The sequence below is a fragment of the Cololabis saira genome, chromosome 3 (genome assembly GCF_033807715.1).
Source record: "Cololabis saira isolate AMF1-May2022 chromosome 3, fColSai1.1, whole genome shotgun sequence".
NCBI classification, from domain to species: domain Eukaryota; kingdom Metazoa; phylum Chordata; class Actinopteri; order Beloniformes; family Belonidae; genus Cololabis; species Cololabis saira.
Genome location: NC_084589.1, coordinates 43,265,372 through 43,288,350, shown reverse-complemented (window position 1 = coordinate 43,288,350; position 22,979 = coordinate 43,265,372). Strand labels below are relative to the sequence as shown.

At 38.4% G+C, this 22,979-nt stretch overlaps 1 protein-coding gene across 1 annotated transcript in view; it reads left to right on the top strand.

The window, feature by feature from the left end:
* Positions 1–22,979, top strand: part of atg5 (ATG5 autophagy related 5 homolog (S. cerevisiae)) — a 52,821-nt gene that overhangs the window by 4,043 nt on the left and 25,799 nt on the right. Inside the window, exons 4-7 of the mRNA XM_061717576.1 lie at positions 1,233–1,311; positions 1,740–1,902; positions 5,939–6,033; positions 21,931–22,048. Of these exons, the coding sequence (XP_061573560.1) occupies positions 1,233–1,311; positions 1,740–1,902; positions 5,939–6,033; positions 21,931–22,048 (455 nt within the window). The remainder of the gene's footprint in view (positions 1–1,232; positions 1,312–1,739; positions 1,903–5,938; positions 6,034–21,930; positions 22,049–22,979) is intronic.

The window sequence follows — 22,979 nt, the reverse complement described above, 5'->3', positions numbered from 1 at the left end:
AACAAAAGTTCTCTTTATTGGCACTGAAGAAAGATTACTGATATAATAACCAACATTCTGATACAAAAGGCTGGTTACAATATAAGTAGTTTTTTTTAATATAAAATTAATTTTACGGAGATATTCTAATTTAATTCTTATTTAATATAAGGCGTGTTAGTCATCTTGTCACGACGAGTTGTCTCCTTACACTTTATTATAGTTTAATTTATCCTTATCTCTCATATTGTAACATAGTTTGGGCAAATACTTTTCCTACAAATCTTCACAAAATTCTGGTCCTACAGAAACGTTTTGTTAGGATTGCAACTCGATCAGAGTCACTCGCTTCATCTACTCCTTTATTTCAAAAACTCCAGATTCTTACTATTTATGATATCAATATTTTTCAGATATGCGTTTTTATTTATAAGCTAAATTCAAGTGAAGGTAATATTCCTGGACAGTTCAAGACTTACTTTAAATTAAATTCAGAGATTCATTCTTATTCAACTCGACAATCCTCAGATCTTCATCCTCCTAAATTTCTCACTTGCAGAGGTCAATTTTCGGTGAGATTTAGGGACTAAATTGTGGAATGATTTTTCCCACTTGGCAAAGAGCTCGTCCTCTCTGAAATATTACAAAAGACGTTTGAAGGACCACTTGACTGCTGTTTTGTAACTGTTTTCCCAATGTATTGTTGTTCATGTATCCATGTTCTTTTTGTTTTTTTGTTTTTTTTGTGTTTCACTCATAGTGACATGTACAGTCTTATTTGCTCAGGAATCAATATAATATAAGTTGTAAAAACAATATCCCATGCACACTCACACACACTTATTTTTTGTCTTTATTCTTTATTATTTATATATTGCATTATTAGTTTGCCATCACTTTTGTGTAGTTATACTTTCTGTTTTTTGTATGTTAATCTTGACATGAAATTGTAATATCTTCGGTGGAGGCTTCAAATAAGCCCATTAGGTTTTTTGCCTCTTCCTGCACCTATAGTGTTTATCATTGATATTTCCTGTATATTTTTTAAAAACTGTGCAAAACAATAAACTAAAACTAAACTAAACTAACTCCCCAATAACTATAATAGAATATGCCATACAGTGAGTAAGATGAAATATATTCACTCGGATGTAAAACTGGTCTCTTGCCTCAATTATTCACTGTTATGTTGAACTGACCACTGACGGAAAAGGATTTCTCTGTAAACATAATGTTCTCTTTCTGGGTTCAAGGCACTGTCCAATTGGAGCTTTGTTTGACCTGCACGCCTCTAACACAGTCTTACCCTGGAGCATCACTGTGCACTTTAAGGTAAAAGCCGTGAAAGGTTGAATACTCTGCAGCTCTATGTTGAGGCATTAGTCTTTTTAACATAGTTTAGACACTACAACACATTTCTTAGATTTGGTTTGTGTCTACTATGTATCCAGCGGTAGTAGACATGTTCTAAAACCATTGTTAAAAGCATTGGAGACCGAATTAGTGAGTCATTTGTGAAGAAAAAACATTAGTTGGAAGTTAAATAGTCAGAAATGATTTGCAGGAGTTGGTGAGGACTTAAAATGAAAATGAATTCACAAGAACTGCTGGACAGAACCCTATAACCAAATGAATGAAAACATGAATTTACTTCTGCTTTTTGTATTATTTTCACCACTTTCTTTTGGATTTCTTCTTCACTTTAGTGGCCAACAATAATCCAGATATAAATAAAGTGTTTGCTTGTGAATGTGTGCCAGAAATTCCCAGATGGTGACCTACTCCACTGCCCGTCCAACTCTGTGATAGAAGCTCACTTTATGTCCAGCATCAAGGAGGCTGACGCCCTGAAGCACAAGAGTCAAGTTGTTAACGACATGCAGAAAAAAGACCATAAACAGCTGTGGATGGGCCTGCAGAATGGTGAGAAAACATTTTCAAGAAGAAAGGCCATGGGCACTGACACACAATCCTACACTGACACATTAGTTAATAACACCTACATCCACATGTGTGTTTCCCCTGCAAATCATCCACCTACACACAGATTCTCACATGGTTACACACACACACACACTAATTGGTGTGAGGAGTCATCCATAAGTTGTTCCCTGGAAAACCTTCATATTTTTCATCCGAAAAAGATTTAGTCATTTCTTGGATGTGTATTTTTACTGGTTCAGCGCACGCAACCAAACAGATGAGATAAACACATGCTGCAGGCAGGTTTCCTGGGATTTAGATTAGGGCTGAACGATTTTTGAAAATAATCTAATTGCGATTTCTTTCCACAATATTGCGATTGCGATTTAATATGCGATTATTTTTTTCAAGGTCCTGTTCTCATGTATTTTTCAAATACACAATCAATAAATCAGTCTGTTTTATAATAAACAATGTCAGATTTATTCAAAGCACAGATTACAACAATAAAGAAAACAAATCTGTGGCTTTACCTCTTTACCACTTGGTTAAACGAGACAATTATACCCCACCCACGTGTGACATGGCACCATTCAATAGTGCATTTGTTTTGTTTTCATCTGTAGCTGCAATACCCAGCCTCTTTTTTTATTCCAAATCTTTTATTGAAAGTTTATTAATTTATCCACTTCTTAAAATGAGCCTGAAAACTGATATGAGTATATTACAATTTAAGTCAATTTTGAACATATGAAACTCAGGAAACACACAATATGGTACATTTTATTATTGTCACCCACCAGCTCGATTCTAAGTAAGAAAAATATGAACAAATATATATTTAATAGTACCGTAAATGGATGTGGATAGGAGACAGGCCAGTCAAGCAAACGCATTTGTCTGTGAAGCCACTGTACACTGTTGTGAGTTGTGCATGAATGAAGTCTGGCACTGTCCTGTCTATTATTATGAATAATAATAAATTATATGGCAATCAGGTGACGACAATAACTTAGATTTTATTTTTTAATTTTACAAAAAAAGTGTTTTTGTGGTTTAGGTTATGTGAGTGATGCAAAAGTCTGGCAAACACAGGTATCAAATGTGATACATTTGGCACTATTGGGTTGACAAAAGTTTTATTGCATTTTAGAAAATTGAAAAGAACTTATGTTTCATGTAATATTAATTCATACAAGGTAGATTGGATTTACTGCTTTTGGAGAATCATTTCATACGGCACTGGTAGATGTTAAGAGAAATGCTTCTGCTGTGAGATAATAACAGTTCCACTCATGTGTTTAAAGTAACTACAACTACTTGTTGCCAGATTAATTGAAAGAAAAAGTTAGTGTGCATGTTCACAGTAATTATATTTAGGCATAATGATTTCCCTTAATCAATAATTTGTTTTTAACCTGTTTTTAGTTATGTTAGGATAAGTTATTATATTTAGGAAAAGTCCCAAACATACTGGAGATGATTAGTAAAATGTTTGCTTCATGTGTTATTAGTCACTAATGCATATGCCTGTGAGAAGGTTTCGAACTAATTCGCAGCAAAACCCAAGGGTTTTAATCCGGCAAAACGTCAGCTGCTGAACTCTCTTTCACTTTCCCCTTACATCTCATTGTGTGAAATGGAGAGAAAGCTGACATCTTAATGCAAAATTTGAACAAGAAGTTAATTGAGGCGAGAGATTAATAGATGACGATCAAAGGTGGTTGGAAAAGTTAAAAATGTAATTAGTGGGATTTTTTTTTTTTTTAATTCAATTGAACAGAAAGCAACCAAAGCTTTTGAATTGATCCCGAAAAGAAGGAGTTGGTCTTTAAAGACATGAAACTGAGAGATGAAACTTCATCTCAACTCAAAACTTTCACATCCAAAAGAGACCAGAAACAGAGAGGACTCAAACTTTCATCTGGGGAGAGAAAAAAAACTAAAAATCTGGACGGTTTGAAACCAGCACATGCTGTGTGGATTTATTTTTTTGTATTGCTTGGCTGAAGCAACATTTACACATAGGTTTAGAAATTAATTATTCAAATATATATATATGTATATGTATATTTAGCCCTGCTATCATTCTTACCGATACATTATACTTTTTTTTCCCTTTTTTTCATTGCAGTACTGTTGTCCTTTAAGGCAATTTGCACAAAATAATGCAAAGTTGGTCAGTTAAGCTATAGTCTTAGTATGGTTCCTTGAAACAAGTTTAGGAAACACTAAAAGTACCTTCAGATGGCCACTATGGAATAGCTGCAGTTAATGATGCAATATGATGAAATGTAGAAATGTGAAGTATCTTTCCTAGAACATTTTTTGAGATTCTTGTTTTTAATGTCTTTTGATTGTTTACTTTTAGGTCTAAGGGTTTCGTCTGTGCTTAGACAACTGGACTCCATACTCCCTTTTTCATATTATTAGTGTCTCATTTTATTGATTTAGTGAAGTTTTTTTCTTTTATAACATTGCCATTACTGTAGGTGAAAACACCATGTCACCATAGTATTTCCATATGCCACATGAGCACCAGCAGGATGTGTTATGCTGCAATGTGTACCGTATTTTAGTTTCATTTTTTGAATTGGTAATGTAAAAATTATATATATTTTAAATAGTGATATGCCGAGAAAGCGATAGAAGAACCTACACAGTAGTCTGCTCTGTAGACGACAGAGAGCTGAACTTGTAATAGTCCTGCTTAGGGCTGGGTATCGATTCAAATGTCAAGAATCGATTCGATTCCGATTCTCAATATTCAGAATCGATTATCATGATTCGATTCGATCCGATTCGATATTGATTTGGCTTAGTGTTATTTAAAATGTTTTTTGAGCTGTTGCCTGAATCATATGATATGATGTAAAATAACTAGTGAAATAATAATTTCACAATAATTATCGTGAAATAAATAAGAAATAAATAACTCAAACAGGCCTTTCAATATCCATTTAAAGTGCAAAAAGGAAAGAAATTGCAACATTTCATGCAGTAAACAAATCATTTTAGCTTATCTAATTTATTCTGTCACCACGCACACATATTGCCATGAAGCACCTGGCATTTTTCAGAAGTGTCATGACAAACTGTGTGTCCGACTACTGGGATTAAAGTTCACCTGGCGAAAATGATGGGAAAAAAAAAAAAAAAAAATCATAAAAAAAATCATCGATTTTTAGACATAAGAATCGATTTTTAGGAATTAATAAGAGAATCGATTTAGAATCGGAAAATCGATTTTTTTTCAACACAGGCCTAGTCCTGTTCCTGCATGACAGTGGACTGGATACCATGCAGGGTTAAGAGCAATACTAGTTTGCATCAGCAGGGTGTGTACTTGTACCATTCAGGAGAATTTAGGTTGAACTTCCTACTATGAGGTACATAATTACTTTGATGCTTCTATAGAAATTTTTTTGAACAAGATTGAGACATTCATTTAAAACTCTCTAGATCTCTCCAGCACCTGAGCAATGCTTTTGGTGTTGTGGGTCACAGTATTGGGATATTTCTGAGTCTCTGCAAGTATTGTTCCTTGTTCTTTTTTTTTTTTTTTCAAATCAAATCAATCTTTATTTATATAGTGCTTTTCATGCATATATAAAAATGCAACACAAAGTGCTTTACATAAACCGTTAAACATAAAAATGTCTGTTTTGACACTACAACCTGTCCGAATATAATTGGCTGTACTTGAATCAAGTACCCGTGTAAAACATTTATTTTTCTTTCTTATCTCATTCAAGACAGACCAAACAATATTATAAATGTAAAAGTATTAATATACAAATTTAGATTTTACAATTACAATAGAGGATTTGAGGTGCATTTTTTGTTATTTTTATTTTCATATCCAACAGAAGACACTGATAAGTGTTGTTTGTCTCAGAAATATAATCATTTTCTGGTGTGTTTATGACATGACGCATACTGGGAAATGTCTGTCCAAGTGAACAGAAATCAACATGTTCAGTGAGTGGGTGTCTTACAGCTGTTCTGTTCTTTGTGTGCCTTTTCTTTGGTTTAGATAAGTTTGACCAGTTCTGGGCCATGAACAGGAAGCTGATGGAGTATCCAACAGAGGAGGGCGGCTTCAGATACATCCCCTTCAGGATATACCAGGTACTGTAATTCGCTTAAGTTCCCTTTAATCATAACAATTTGCCCAAACACTTAACATCTTCTAGTTTAAGCGTGTCTTTCTGACGTTTGATCGATGGATGTCTATAGATGGAGCCAAAGTGCTTTGTAAAAACCGGTCGGCATTGCTTCAGCCGGGAAATCACCCCTCAGCAATTCACTGACTCACTTTCTGTCGTAAAGTAATTTACTGTACAGGTTACCAACTGTTATTTTGAGTCACGCTCTATGTTCAAAATTACATATATATGAGCCGGCCAATGACCAGTCGGGAGAGTAGGTCCTCCTATTTCTGGAAGATCGGGTTTTATCCCAACTCTGAAATGTGTTTAAATGGCTATTTTTCTCAAAACATAACTTGTGGAGTGCACATATTGTGTCTGTGTATATAGTGTCTATATGTGTAAATAGGAAACAAAGCTTTTTTGTAGAATAAACACAAGAAAGACAGTGATCAAACACACCCTTCCTTTATTTATAAAGAAAAACTCAGTCCCCTTTAAATTGGTAAGATCTACACTAATGTTGGCCTCTGCCTGATACCCTGATATATGAGTAAAATAAAAGTGGTTTATCCTTTGTCAGCCCTCCATATTGTGCACCTGCAGGGTTAATGTATCCTCCCCACTGGTTAACAAGAATAGTCTTGTTTTATCTCGGCTCATAATCCACAAAAATAAACAACAACCTGCAGTACGTTCATACCTGTTATGATTCCCACCTTTAGTGCGTTTCAGCAGCTTTATTAGGTTTATAGATACAAAAAAAAGACTTTTATCACTGTCTAATAATCTAATGAAACATGTGCTTACATGCTGATACAGCAACCCCTTTCTCAATAATAAAAACAAAGACAATAAAGTGCGTGCATACTTTCAAGTTTGTTACCTCACATGTAACCAGTGAGCACCTTTAGTGTTCAGTCCAGGCAAAGGAGCCCCAAGCAGACTTGCAGCTTATTGCAGCTTTGTTGTCCTGACTCAGGTAAAAACTCCCTTTGCAGGAAAAAAAAAAAAAAAAAAAAATGCACAGGATGAATAAGCGGCTGATTCTCGACTGGAAAACATTAGCCTGGCACAACCCAGACAGCAGGGAAAAAAGTGCTTTGAGTCAAATGTTGAACAGATCAAGAATGGCTGGAAGAAAGGGGAACTTTAATTTGACGACTTCCAAGGCATTGTAACACTTCAGGAATTACAGACGAGTTTATTTTATCATGCCGCTTTGCTCGAGAATATCATCAAATCCAGTCAAGCTAATGAAGAGTTATAAAACATCTGGATCTTAGTCACAAAACATGTTGAAACTCTGCTTTGAATCTTTACTTGCGTTTCACCTTGATATCGAGTTGCAGCAAACAGAAAGCCCCGTCAGTGTCACCGAGCTTTTGTGAGCTAGTTAAAACATTAGAGCCTGTCTAGTCAAGTTGGGAAAGTAATGTTAGAAAGTGGACCAGCAAACTTCTCAGAAAATAGAGCTAGCCTTATGACAGGGTAAATGTTATCTCATGGAACATAAAAGAGGTTTTAAATGTTAAGAGAAGAGCAGGACTTCTATGTAATGAGATACTAGAATGAACTTTCCTATTAAGCATGTTTTTCCATCAGCATATCTGCACTGACTGCTGGTAATTTCCCAGCATGATGATTTATTATTAAACGTGTTATACTTTAATGAGACTTGCTGGGCTGCACATATGGCTGCATTTACATTTTGCATCAACAACGGGGCGGAGGAACAGCCGTCAGTCATTGTCAACTCTGGCTGTTTTGCATAAAATTTGATGTTTTTAATTTTACTTTCACATCTTTGACACATACATAAACCATTTCACACTTCAACAAAAGCATTCTTGCTTTTAGTAATAAAATATAAGTCTTTAAAGTGGCGGAGCGAAACATGCAATCTCCAACCAGCACAACCCGCCCTCTTAGACATGCACTTGTTCTAGCCATAAAGACAAATAACGACTGGCGGGTAGAAGAAACCCAGACCATTCCAGTTTTGGGTGGTTTTCATGGCTGAATTGAAAGTTTCCATGGTCATTTATGAGCTGAGTTGGTCTCATGACAATAGTAGCATCAAAGACTGTTACAGGCTCAGTATGTCATTTCCAAATACACTGGAGAAAATAAGCAGAGTTCCTAAAAAGTTTGGATTGTTGTGGACAATTTGGTTTTAATCTTACAGACATGCTAAATAATTTACAACTCAAGATGGCCTGGGAAGTCTGGAGAAGAGCGTACAGTAAATTAGTTCATTATGATCATGGAAAAAATATGTGTAATGACGATTCTCTGCAGTTCTTGGCTTATACTTTCACTGTCAATTAGTCAAGTCAGCATCTCAGGATGTGTACAAATTAAAAAAACAACAACTTTACGCTCATTATTTTGTAATTAAGTAAAAGCCATTTTTTTTTGTTTTTGTTTTATTCTTTATCTTACTGAGCAAACCCAACTTTGATTTTTCTCATATGTGATTTGGGTTTAATATATCAAAAATAATCCATGAAATCTCTGAGGAAGCATAATTACAGGAAGTTTACCACATGCCAAATAGTTTTGATTTATGTGTTTTGAAGCAGCACTACTTACCTTCTCATCCCAGTGTGTGTCTTTGTAAGCATCATCTAAATAACGCTGATAGGAATGCTGGTGAAAACTAAATAAGAAAGAGAGATCCTGGTGGTTAAAGTCGCATGTGATATTTAAATAGAATTAAAAGAAAACACAACAAAAGACATTCCAGCATTTTTTGGGACCCTGTAGATCTTTTGCTGCTCAAAAGCACAAGAGAACATCCCACATGTGTGTTGTTTGCTTGTGTTTTTTTCTTCTATTTCTTCTTTTTTTCTCCTTTTTTTTCCCCCAAACCTGCTTTGCTGTGGCAACACTAACCATGATGTGGCACACCCACTGCATAGGCAGTCGTCTTGCAGAACTTCCAGTAAAGAAGTGGATGTAAAGATAGAAGATACACACACCAATGTTTTGAGAAGACCCCTTTTTCTGCCGCTGTTGCTTGCCTTTACTCGTTGATTTTGAAGTAAACAGATTTGGCATGGCTGTGTTCCCTGTGCTGTACGATAGCATGTTGACAATGTAGAAACTTTGGGCGTGATGTGTTACACATCGGCGTCTGTGTCTGTTATTGCACATCCCTCCACGCCTGCTCTTCCTTTTACACCTGTTCTCTACCACACTCACCTTCTTTTAACGGCTGAACAATTACACCCTAATTCAGTCCCTGAACCCATTACACAGAATACTTCTTGTCTCTCTAGTCGTTTTCACACAGCAGTCATGTCATATTTGTGAAAAAAAGCTGTCCTCGTTAAGCCGCCACTGTTACCTCTTGTTTACACACAGCATGGCAACTTTCTGGAGCAGTGAGTTCCACTATGCTGTCTCACCTTTGCCCCCAGAGCTTGTCTCTCGTTTTGTTCCACCCTTGTTGCTGCCTTCTGAGGAGAAACAGGGCCGCTAGAGAATGCATCGCCATTCTGCCTCAAAACAGAAAAAGTCCTGCCTTTGGCTTGAAAGTGCTGTGTCAGAGGCTTCTGCTTCTTCACATTGCACATTGGTGACATTGCAGAAGGCTTTGCTGTCCTGCTAGTAAGTAGGTAGAGGTTTGTCATTGCTGATGCACCTCTGAGCCAAACACAGTCTTGTTATTTAATATACTATCTTTGCCATCTCTAAATAGTACGAATGAGGAATGGAAGAATACGGACTGTGTGTTCTTGGTTGTAATATATAATAGTGAAAAAGAAATGACAACATCTTTAAACTGAAATTATTTTACAAATCAGAACGTATTTGAAAAAATGACCTGCGGTGCGTCCGAAATGCCATACTAAGAAGTATATACTAAAAAGTATACTTAAGTTCTGCGCACTTTTGAGTAAATATCAGTATTATGCATTCATTCGGACGTAGTATTTAGAGCGCACACGTCACTTCCTGCCGTTTGGAGGAAGTGACGTGTCACAGCAGCAGTAGCAGCAACGCTCCGCTATTTCCCTTTTGTTCTGACCCAAACAAGATGACAATATATAATATTATTATATACAAATATTATAATATTAATATTATATAATAATATTATTATACTTATGACATATCTGTATCACTTAGCAACCAAACGCCGCTGCATTGCATTGTGGGAAGTTTCTGCTCAGCTAGTGTCCGTCCATCCACACTAATACATTTCTCCGGAATGAGTATGGATAGAAAATACTATTGAGTACGTTCTAATGTTTCGGACGCACTAAAAAATCTTGCATACTCATTTTGCATACTCATTAGGGTGGAAGTGTGGGGTTTCGGACGCAGCCCTGGTCTTTACCAGTTCTTAAAGACACACTACAGGAGTATTTTCATGTTTCAATATTAGTTTCACTTCAAGTGCATAACTCACGATGATGGTCAGCGATGACTATAAAGCCTGAGTTATGGTTCTGCGTCAAATTGACGCCGTGCACACGCCCTCGCCGTGACGGCGTCGTGAACCCTTCGGACTTCTCCGTCACTCCATTTCGCCGCGGTGCAGTACTCCCCGTGACCGCTAATTCGCAATCTTTTCCTGAATGGTTTATCCGACTTTTTCCGGTCACAGTTAATCAAAGAGATAAGGACAACTATTGTGCAAAAAACCAAAACCAAAAAAATGACACATACACGAAGAAAAGAGCGCTGAAAGTTCACGACTGCTTCAAACCGGAAATCCGTTGCTACCAAGCGAACCAATCACAGCCCTCTCGTCTGCGTTTGGTCTGCGTCGCCTCGATGCGTAGTTACAATTTTTGTGAGGTGCACGTCAGTGACGGCGTCAGTGACGGTGTCAGTGACGGCGTGTCGTCTGCGTCGAAGCGTACCCTACGGCGTAGGCACGGCGTCATTTTGACGCAGAACCATAACTCAAGCCTAAGACGATGCTTACAGAGCGACAGTGAGCATCAGGTCAGAAGCAACTAGGACACCAAAGAAAGTAATAATGGAGGAAGTGAGGAAGAGAAACGAGACTGTAAAAGCAGCAGACCAAACAAGATTAAATCTTGGACAGGAAGTAAAAGATATTTATCCTGTCAGGGTAGCCCAGAGCTAAAACAAAAATGCAAAACCTCCTTTGGATTTCTTAAAAAGTAGTTAAATATAATTTGAAATGAACAACAGATGATCCGTGACATCATGTCAATATTTTTTCCTAAAAAAAAAAAAAAAAAAAACAGCCTGAAAAAAAGTTTATTGCATTAAGTACTTAAAGGTGTATTTTTAAAACAGAGTTACAAAGTTCTTATTCCCTCTTTGTAGAGGGGTCAACATAACAGAGCATCACAATATGCATGTTGATTTGGCACAGGTTGTATAACGGATGTAATTTCTGATGTAACCCTGCAAGCACGGGGAGAACATTTAGATCAAAAAACAAAATTATAATATAACTAATCATAAATAACAATTAACTAGAGATGCACCAACTGCAAATTTCCTGGTCGCTTTTCAGTGAGGGTGACCTGCCTATACTGATTTTTTTTTTTTACCAGGTTCAGTATTGCTTAAGAACTGCAGTTGTGCAAAGTATCGGCTGAAGGAGCTTGTAGCCACGGCTAACCTTGATGAAATAAGGTTGGCGTGTACCAGCTGGTTTGTCCCTGCCATTCACAACATTCGCACCTTGCATCACGAGGCAAAAGAGGCGTCAAAACTGCTCCTCAAAACACATGGGTGATTTTGCAGATCAGCTGTCGCATAATATTCAAGGTTCGTGATTCACCAACTGTAATATATTTTCACACTAACATCTCATGTGGTTAAATGTGCACACATCGTTTCACATGTAATGTACCACCATGCATATGACACATGCGCAAAATAGACCGGAACTGAATGGCTAATACTGTAGGTGACGCTGAGCTGCTGGTTACTGGTTCCCTGCATCTCCCAAATTTACAGTTGAAGACATTAATCACGTAAAAACAACTACCAACATTACAAAAGTAAGTTGAGTCATATTGAAGCAAGGTTGAATGTAGCTCAAGCATCTGATAATGAAATGAACATGATCAACATGGTATGATCATATTATTGATGAAGATGTTTTGGCAGCTTGCTGGTTCGGAGCAGCATGTGTTGAGACATTAAGGTTCTTGTAGAAGCAAACGCTGCAGCCCATCGATCTGGGAAGAATTAGGAGTCCATTTCCAAACAGTCTGGACTCCATCATTTTACAGTGACAAATATAAAATCTTCCCAGCAGTGACTGTAAAAGTAAGTTCACAGCAAGATCCAGCTGTGCACCACTCAAAGAAAATAACATCTGTTGGCCTCAGTTAGTATGTTAAATATGAATGTTTATGGCAGTTTAATCAGAAAACTATTGAACAAGTATGGCCTGAAATGTACTTCTTCTTAAAAATATGGGAGCATAGTTTGAATAATTGCAAGTGAATAATAATAAGACTTCTTTAACAATTAACTTTGGACCAACAAGACCAAAGTGGAGTCAGCACAAACATCTCATAACAACTATCAACTAATTTGGGCTTGCTTTCCAGCATGTCATTAATCCAAAACATGCATCCAATCAACAACATGATAGATGAAAAATTAAATAAAATAATAATTGTTAATTTTTTACGCATACTACATATACATCAAAGTATTTAAACAAAATCAGAGTCACCAGTTGGCTCATTAGCAGACTACCTTTCATGAAAGGAAGACCAAAGCCCCTTCCTGCCCCCGAAGACACGCACACACATGCCCACAGTTCTTTAAAGCCAGATTGTGGTATTTAGTGTAAATAACGTGTTTGATGCAGACAGAATTAATGAGAACACTCTGTCCAAATAACTGAGGAGTCATTTCCGTCTAGTCTGCTCTTCACCAAGAAGACACAGCTATTCAGCTATTTTCATTAATGTACAGAATACGTCTGTCTTCCCTTTTAAATTATTTAAATTCACACCTTAGACTTTATTTATTATTAAAATGTAATCAGCAAATTATTCCTCGTGATTATCATAGCTTACTTTCCCCTGTATGTATCCTACATCATTTTTTATTTATTTTTTTGTCTGTGCATATCCACACAAAACAGTCTGTTAGTTGTGCTTTTGTCTTGCTTTCCTTTTATCTATCTTCGTAATTGAAATTACTTGAGTGCTTGGCTTGTGTGTGCTTGTGTGTCTCATCGTGTGTGCATGCATTTCCCTGTTCGGGAGTCAGCGTATCTTCCTGCTCCAGCAGTGACGCAGGCTGTCTCGCTGCACGGAAAGTGAAAATTACCGACCTTCTTTTAAAGACAGCTTCAATTGTTGCTGGACAGGTACTCCTCTCCTTTTCCCGCTCCTTGACTCTGCTTACTCACCAAGCCCTGTTGCATAGCTGGCAGTCAGACTTTCAGCCACCTCTGTTGTGGTATTTAGGAAGCTGCCAGCTTTGAAGAATGCGCATTGCCTTCCAGTTATATTGTAATGGGTGAGTGTGTAATGCGGTGACGACACAGACAATTACAAAATGTGGGAACGCTGGAAACATTTCCACATAACTATGCCAGAGGCAGCAGGTGTTACGCTTGTTGATCTGGGGAAGAACGCATGTTGCATTTACAGTAATGGTTTAGAGTTGAAACATGGCCCCCGGCGGAAAATGTCTTTTGTAATAATGTTCTACTCCCAAGCAGCTGAACGGTTAAAAACATGTCCGACTTGAAAACTGTGGTGTTTGCAAAAACACCTTTTGCACACAATGTAACTAATTCAGTTGGATCAGCAGAAAAATATGGTTTATGCTTATAAGTCTAGATTTTCAACACGTAGTATACAATTTCAATTCAGTAACGTGTGGAGTTCAATATAATTATGATGAATTAAAACACGGTCAGAAGTGTTCCAGCATTAAGACTGTGTTTTAAAATAATTTCCCTATCAAACTGCAATAAAAAAGTGCAACACAAGATAGATGGTAACAAAAACATGTTGCAAATATCGAGGCTGCAGTGGCCTGATTGGTAATTGAGTGACAATATTCAGATAAGTTTGCCGTCAGTCTTTAGTCTTTACTCGAGTCTAGACCCCACTTGAAAGCCTTACCCCTCCGTGGCATTTCTTCTGTGACATCAACTCATAAGTGGAGTCTTTGGAATGACTTTACTCTGTCTTTTAGTCTGTTGTGAGCAGTTTCAGTGTAATGTCAAGCATTCCTGTGGCACGCTCAGGTACATAAGTTAAATATGTTGTTCCACCTTGAGACTAATGAGTTGGAAGATCTCAAAGTTCAGTGGAAACATTTTCTCTCCCCCCTCTCAGTTTCTGGAAAGGCAGTGGCATTAGCAGTCCTTCCCTCACGTCTATTGTTTTGCCTTCAATTAGGTGGATTGATTCGCCTCTATCAATTAGTTGACATCTTGAGTTCCGCTGCTCTTTTCACTCAGCGAGAGCGGGCCGTATCTTTTCACCTCAGCCCCAATGATACCTCACTCTCATTGCGTTACCATGTGCTGCCGTGCCAGCTAAGGTGTCAGGGCGCTTGAAAAGAAAGTGTCTTTATCCAAACAGTATCATGCTTCTTTCTTTCGGGATCACTAACGCCTTCTGTGTTCGGTAACTGTTTCAATAATTTATGTTTGCCTCTTTAAAAATGCAATGAAGGCGCTGCCACTTAGTGCACTCTCTCTGTTCTGGCTCTCGGTGATGATCCTGCACGAAAGGCCGTGCTTCCTGTCAGTGACTCAGTCTTTCTGCGTAACTTGAGCGCAGGCTTCGCACCTTCCTAGCCACCTGCATTTTGCTTGTTCGCGCCTGACTGTGCGGTATGTAGTTACCATCAGGTTATGTGATCCAGGTTCTCGCCGGTTTCCTTTTCACAGCTCCATGATTAGGCCCTCTAGCGTGTCAGACTCTCCGTTTGACACCTCAGGTTGGGTATCGGCCCGCACTATACGTCTCTGAAAAGACAGGTCTTCCATTGTCCAATCATTCTCTGCGTGTAGACCAGGGCAGGAGTTTGACACCCCCTGAACATTCTTATTCACTCTATTCTCAGCTTTCAGTGTAATAAGTTTAAGCAGTTTTAGTGATGGAAAAAAAAATCACCCGTATATACTATATTAGATTTCAGCTAGTAAGTCAAATAGTGCAGGGGCAAATTTACATTGTGTTTCTAATTGATAAGTTTGATACTCATTTCTACTAGATTCCTTGCCATAATTACAACAAATTATAACAAATATCATAGAAAAAATATACATTCCTCTACCAGAAAGAATGCTATTTAGGGCCCAAGCACTGACAGTACAAAGGCCCTATTGTATTTGTAGGAATTGTTCTCGTTTTTATTTTCGTTCTCGTTTTTATTTTTTATTTTTATTTTTCCGACAAAATGAAGGCCTTTTTGGCCCCCTAAACGTGCCCCAAAAGTCACCAAATTTTGCACGCAAGCCAGGCCTGGCGAAAAATTGTATATTTAATGGTTTGCATTAATGGGCGTGGCCTAATGGCTCAACAGCGCCCCCTAGAAAACTTCAAGCCCCACAATACGGTTTGACGTACATGCACGAAAATCGGTACACACCTGTATCATGTCGCAACTTAAAGAAAAGTCTCTTGGCACCATGGCCGAAACCCAACAGGAAGTCGGCCATTTTGAATTAATCGTGAAATTTTGGCGCAATTTATGCCATTTCTTCGGCCGTTTCTTCGCCTGAACCGTCACGTGCACCCAGGTGTGAGTGTACATCAAAATGTGCGTCTCGATCCTACAAGGATGGGCATTACTTTTCTCAGTCAAAAGCGTTACCGTGGCGACGATAGACGCCAAAAAGCGCGCCCCCCCTTCTTCTGATTGGTCGATATTTGATAGTTCCTACTTTCTGCCATAACTTTTGAATGGTTTGACATAGAGAGTCGTGGGTGGTGTCATCGGACTCGGTTTTGAGTCCTTGAACATAATCGATGCAAATTAGCCCCGCCCCTTCTTCTGATTGGTTGATATTTGATAGTCTCTTTTTTCTGCCATATTTTTTGAATGGTTTGACATAAAGAGTCATGGTGGTGTCATCGGACTTAGTTTTGAGTCCTTGAAATTTATTAGTGAAAATTGCACGCGCGAGGGCCGGTTCATCGCTGCTTGCTGCTTTAACTTTAATTTATTCCCCTATTCAGAATATTTTCAGTGTAAGACGCACCACGTTTTAGTAAAATGAGCTGGTGTATTGCCAGAACTGTAAGGTGATTCACCAAATGGCTGATACTGTAAGTCCCACATCCCAGCTGATACTTGGATGGTGTCCAGCTCCCAGTGCTCTTTTCTAATGCCACCTGGGTCACTTGGTAACAACCACTACACTTTTAACTTGAGCCTGAAGTGATAGTCCTGCTCAAGGTTTCTTCCCTCCTAAAGGGGAGTTTTTCCTTGCCACTGTTTGGCTTAAGGTTTTTCTCCCACTAGGGGAGTTTTTACCTGCCATTGTTTATGTAATAACTGCTCGGGGGTCATGTTCTGGGTATGGGTCTCTGGAAAGCGTCTAGAGACAACTCTGTTGTATTAGACGCTATATAAATAAAATTGAATTGAATTGAATTGAAATTGAAATAGTGAGACTGACATTTACGAAGAGCATTTCTGCTGACCTATCAGACCTCAATTCAGAACCTGAATTTAAGTAAGGTTACAGCCAACAAAAAGAAAATTGGCTTAAAAATAGGCCTGCTTTTGTGAATCAGCTGTCAGAGTGGCATGGTATTGTGATTCTAATCCTGTCCTTAACTCATCGGGAAATTGAATGTTGTGTGGTCTTTTTCTGCTTAGAGAGGTAGATTATTCCTTTACAAACATTCACTCCTAACCACTTTGATCAGCTAGATAAAACTTCACAAGTACAAAATATTCTAATACTAGGCTTAACTGTACCACATGCAAATAACCAAATACCCTCCACCTGCCTCCAAATGACAGTGTTTTTCTCTTGTAAAATGGCATATTTTATATTTCAGTAAAGAAGCAAAGGGCGACACTCAGTGTAACATTGGAAACAAAGCAAAAGTTCTTACTGTTTAGGGATTCTGCACCAATGAAAGGGTTCTAAATGTTACATTGTTTTCCACAATAAATCACTCTTTATTTTGTCTACTTTAATTAGATTAGTCCGTAATTGTGCCAGAAATGGGTAAGTATAGTTTTAAGTACTTGTGTGTTGGTTAATCAATCGTCTTCCAATTCTGTTACAGTTTTTACTATTTCAACAACCCAAACTTTTTTCCTTATTAATATATAATATATAATGCAGTACAATATATAGTAAAGGATGATACATGTATGATAGGGGTGGGTTAAAAATATCGATATATCGATATTTTATCGATATACATGTGTAGGAACGATTAGCGATACATAAATCCAAGTATTGATTGAAAAAAAAAAAAAAAAAGATTTTTTTTTATCCCGATTTTTTTCCCCATTTTATCACCCCACTTTATCAACTCCTACCTAAGTCAGTCCTGGGCATTGCTCCCTCTACCAACCCTTAGTTTTTTTGAGAATCCCTTCCATTGCCAAAGCAAAATTGGTAAAGTATTGTAACTAGAATGGCCGGGTTTCCCAGATCAGTTAAGTAGTTCTTAACAACGAAAGACTTCTTTCAAACCTTCTTAAGGAGCCTGTGAAAGAAAATCGCGTTTCCCAGAGTCGCTCTTAGCTTAAGTATCTCTTTCATTAAGAAGGAAATGAAAGATGCTGCTGACCCAGTCTTTCCAACCATCTTAGTGAACAAAGACTCACAGATCCAGCGCGTCAGGCAAATCAATATCACACCAAGTAATGAGATATTAAAACAATGCACCCCGCACAAATTTTGATTTATTTTATACTTTAGATTTATATTGTTTAGCATTTATTGGTGACAGCAAAGGGGGAAAAAAAGAAAAATGAGGAATAACAAGTGTGTTCCTGTATATGCTTTATGCGCACAAATAAAACGATCATCATGAATATCATTTATTTGATAATTTGGCTGCTATACAGCATGTTCTCGCTGCAAATCAACCGCGTCACCGTGCGCGAAGCAGAACTGTTTATATGAACGCATTCGTGCGTCAGCACTTCAGTCCCCTGGACGTGCTGTCGGACCGGGCTGTCAGGCAGCCGGGACACCGATCCTCCTGCGCCGTGCCCGAGCCCGAGCCCCTATGTGATGACAGGGAAGCAGCAGCTGAAGAACGAGATCCTTTGATGAATCGTTCATACAGTCTCAAATATAATCAATGGTGTCGGTTTATATTAAAGAATCTTTTTGCCCAGAAGAAAAAAGAGCGAAGACAACGACCCATAACTATTTTCTTCTCTTGAAAAAACCCACCTGCCGACTCGCGCTGTATACAGCGCGAGTCGGGATGCAGCATAATTCAGAAGAGGAGGAATACGTGCGAGGCGGGGATGATCTCTGCAATCTGAAGCCCTCTATAATTGTAAAAAGAATTTCACTTATCACGGGTTCTTTTTGGAACATAACCCCTGCGAAAAACCAGGGTTTGCTGTAATTCCACGTTGCGATTTGCGAAACTCGCCTTCTCTTGGCTCATGTTTTTGAACGCACACACACGCCCACCACGTTTACTCCCGGTCTCCGTGTGTGGGGAAAAAAAGCCTCACTGTAGCCAGAAATAACGGAGTAACACACCGTTTGGATGAAAAAGGGTCATTGAATTATATTTATCATCTTAATGTTTTATTATAACGCACAGGCAGCAGTGAATTAGTGCGTTAGGCAGCAGTCCTGCGTGTGAAAATGCGCTGATAGTGATCGGTGATCGATTTGCCTGGCATCGATTCATTTGGTTTCAGAACCGTACAGCTGCTCCAAAGAGCGTCTGAAAGAGCGAAACTAAAGGACGGTGTTAAGAAGTCATCTGGGAAACACCCGTATCTTAGGATTCTCTCTTAGTTCAAACCTTCTTTGAACCTCTCTTAAATCCTTAAGAGATAGATATAGATATAGAGATAGATCCTTGGGACCTAGTGTATCGGAATCGTATCGTATCTTGAGGTCAGTGATGATACCCAGCTCTAATGTATGATGGAAGACTATGCATAAGTCTAGAGAAAAGGTCCATTACCAGGGTGGTGAGGAGTTTACTTGATTTTTGTCTGGTGTCTGGTAGTTTCCCACACATCTTAGTCATGGAATGTTGTGGCTGAGTCTGAGCGCTGTCCCAAGGTCCTCGGGGTGCGCGTTGCACACATCACATTTGTTTAGTTCCACCATCATGGTTTACTCTGTTCAAGCCTTGCATACGATAAGATTGCAACAAAATTATTAAATGTAAAGACAAATTTTGGCCCGCAAAAGGCCAAGCTTCTGCTCCAAGATCATTGCCTTGATAAGTAACCAAGAGAGTCACTTGCTCTTACTACATGACATACAATGTGAGATGAAGTTTAAGAACATATAATCAGTGATTCAATTTTTTTGTTTTTATTTTAATTGTTTATTGCTTTGCTGAGGAGCCTTTCATTTTGTTTTCTTATCACTTGTCTTAGACTTCCACTGGAGAGCAGCATGCAAAAACATTTGGGCTGGAGAATCACCACATCCACAACCGTAAACCTATTTGTACCACAATAAAGGATGTCAAGTTCAACATGCTATTCTCCCCTCACAATCTCAAGGAGTGCCAGATGGGTTTTTTTTTGTGTCTGTAGAACCTTACTTTTCTGCCAAGTAGACACTAAAGTAGGAGTTAATGATTTCCAGAAAGATGAACATCAGCCTGGAAGTCGACGTCACTTGTAACATCTTTAGAAGTGTTTGCCGAATATCACATTCTAATCTGTTGTGTTCATCAAACCAGCAGATTCCCAGCTTTTCATTCATAGCATTTGCATGCACAGTCTCATGAATAATTTCCGCTTTCTTAACCTTGTGAAATCGGATTTTTTTTATAAAAAAAAATCCCCATTTGGTATCTCCAAGGAAAAAAGCACATATTTTTTCTCTCTCTCTCTCTCTTTTTAATTCCACATTAAATGTTTGTTGAGTGGATTTTTCTGGAGACTCTCAACCATTTTAAAACCATTTCAGTTCAGTAACCTTAAACTCAAGAAGGTTTTTACAGTTGAACACAGTCATTCATTCATTTCACATTTAATATCTAAAGCAGTGCATAAAATGAGTTAAAATGTAACTTGTTACACACAAGACAACTTGAGTCAGTCTTTAAAAGTCTTAAATTCCATTTTCCTACAATAAGGCTTTTAAATGTCTTAATTTGTCTTAAATCTCAATCCCAGGGTCCTAATTTTTTAATCTTAATTTTAGAAGGAATTGATCCAGTCATCTTTAAAAACATTTCTTACACTCTGAAAAGGAAAAGTTTATTTAATCGTTTTGAGGAGAATCTCCTGCGGAGGTTCTAAACCTGTTTACCTCAGTTAGTGTTGCCAGATTGAAAAATATAGGATTGGGCGGGTTGATAAAATTTTGACTGCATTTTCTGGTTTTTACATAATATTTAGGAGAAATTATTAACAAAAAAGTTGCCATTATGGCAGAGAAAAGTAAAAACGTACACAATAAACATTGATATTTTATTTGGTTTAATCTACTCAATTTCATTGTAATCTTTGTTTGGAGCCTGCACTTTTTTCGGCTATTTAATGGTGTTGTGAAGCTTCATTTGCTTATGACTTGAAGTTTATTATTCATTTAATCATTTGCTGTTTTAACATAGAGAATATGTTATTTTCAATATTTCGGCGGCATTATTTTGGGCTTGAACCTGTCAGCCAGATCTGGCAACCTTGACCTCAGCACTGGATTTGTTAGTCGGCGTAGTATCAAGACAAGGCAAGCAAATATGGGTAAATGTAAACTTCCAGTTTCTCGTGGTGGCTGAAAGCTGTGCCCAAAGATGACAGCTAGGCTTACTGTGTGGTTTGCTGTAAACTTTTTAAGTTGGGCACAATGGGGATCAAAGCGCTGGACTCCCTTATGCAGAGCGGAAAACACGTTTAACTTGGTCAAACCTGTAGACACCCTGTGAACGACTTCCTGGTGTGACTGGTTTGTAGGCTGCTGTGACCAGTGCCGTGTCTTCAGCAAAGAGAAATTTTCCAACTCCATTCAACCCAACGCAGTTTCATTTTGAAACTCTGTTTTAAAAGCATTTCATTTCTGTGTCAGAAAAGAGTTTCATCCACACTGCACCACCCATAAACATTGTTGTTTACCGTAACGGCTGAGGTTTTTCTGTTTCCGTTATCAGGCGATGGTCATATGATATGAACTTGGTGAACTAGGGAGGGACAGGTATTGACTCAGAAGAGCAAAACAGGAAGTGAATGTTAGCAACTACATCACCTTTTTACTATTGACTCTAAAATGGAACTCGGTGCTCACAAATTGAAACCGTCTCTGCAGTGAATTCAAACATTTCCCATTTCGTCTTAAGCAAATCCAAGTCCTTCAGTGTGAGATGTAGTGACGATACGACTGCAGAAATTCTGCAGTTGTGCAGTGTTTATTTTATTTATTTTTTTACTTTTGAGTGCTATCGTTTGATCTTTTAACCTTAAACCCAATTTCTTAAAGTTTATCATAGACTTACTGGTATGTGCAGTATGTGTCATACTGCCTCACTTCTTAAATTGAGTTACTTTTTTGTTTCCCTTGTAATAAAACAAATTGTTACCAGTAAACCACTTTCTACAGGAATAAGATTAGGTTTTTCTCTGTATAAAGTTGCTCATTGCAGCTTATGTGAAAGTTTATTTCTTACATTCTGTTGGTCCACAAGGTAAACACTTGTCCACATTGTATCACTTTTGTGCAGCACATTTGCATCTCCTTACTTCTTCATTTGCTGTGCTCTAATTGTAGACGCGGAGTGACAGGCCGTTCATCCAGAAACTATTTCGACCTGTTTCAGCTGAAGGAAATACACACACTCTCTGTGACTTACTAAAGGAGATGTACCCGGATGCTCTAACGAATGAGGGTAAGCCTGCGCACAGACACACCCATACACACACTGGAAACACCGGTCGAAATGTCGTGCAGTCATTTAAGCCCCTTTCACATAGAAGGCGCAAAGCACAGACCGATGCCAGCGATCCCTTTCATTGTGTATGTGCTACCGCGGTGCAAGAGCGGGCCGCTCTGCCACCGAGCTCGACACCTGCCGCGGCGTTGCGCCGCGCCTGCCTGCCCCCGAATTTAAAATTTTTTAATTTCACCATGCGGCGCTGTGACAACATCTTGGCGCGTCCAATAGGAGAGAAGGTGGTGGAGGGTGAAAAAACTCATTGAGATTAAAACCTCTTTTCCAAGAGTGACCTGGCCAAAACTTGCGACAAATATGTGCACGATGCGCCCGTGCGCGCCTTGCTCTGCACCGACTCTGTGCCCCACCTGGCGGTGGGCGCGGCGCAAACGGCGCTCTATGTTAAAGCAGCTTTAGGACAAGTATAGTCTCCCTCAATTTATGTGATAACACAAATTGTGATGGCTTTTACGAATATTCCCAAGAAAATAAGCTTTACATGCAGATATGTCATGCCAAACATTGCCATTAGCGTTGATGTAAAGAGTTAAAACAGTAAGAGCCATGTTTGGTTTTCCTATTAGATATAGGTCGAGAGGAACACCTTTTCTTTTTCATTTTTTATTTTATTTGTACTGCCACACAAGGCGTGTTTGAGATCTTTTCTCTCAGATAATACGACCAGAGAAGAGCCTTGATGGGGGAAAATACAGGCAGTTTCCATAAACAGGCAACAATGATGTGGGAAAGGTAGAGGAAGGGATGGGTGGATAGGGAGCAAGCTCGCATCAAGAGGGAAAAAGAGAAAAGTGCAGATGTGATGCGATCAAGGAGTGTGTGGAGGAAGAAGTAAAAATAGAAGCAGTCTAAACTGATGGAAGAAGAA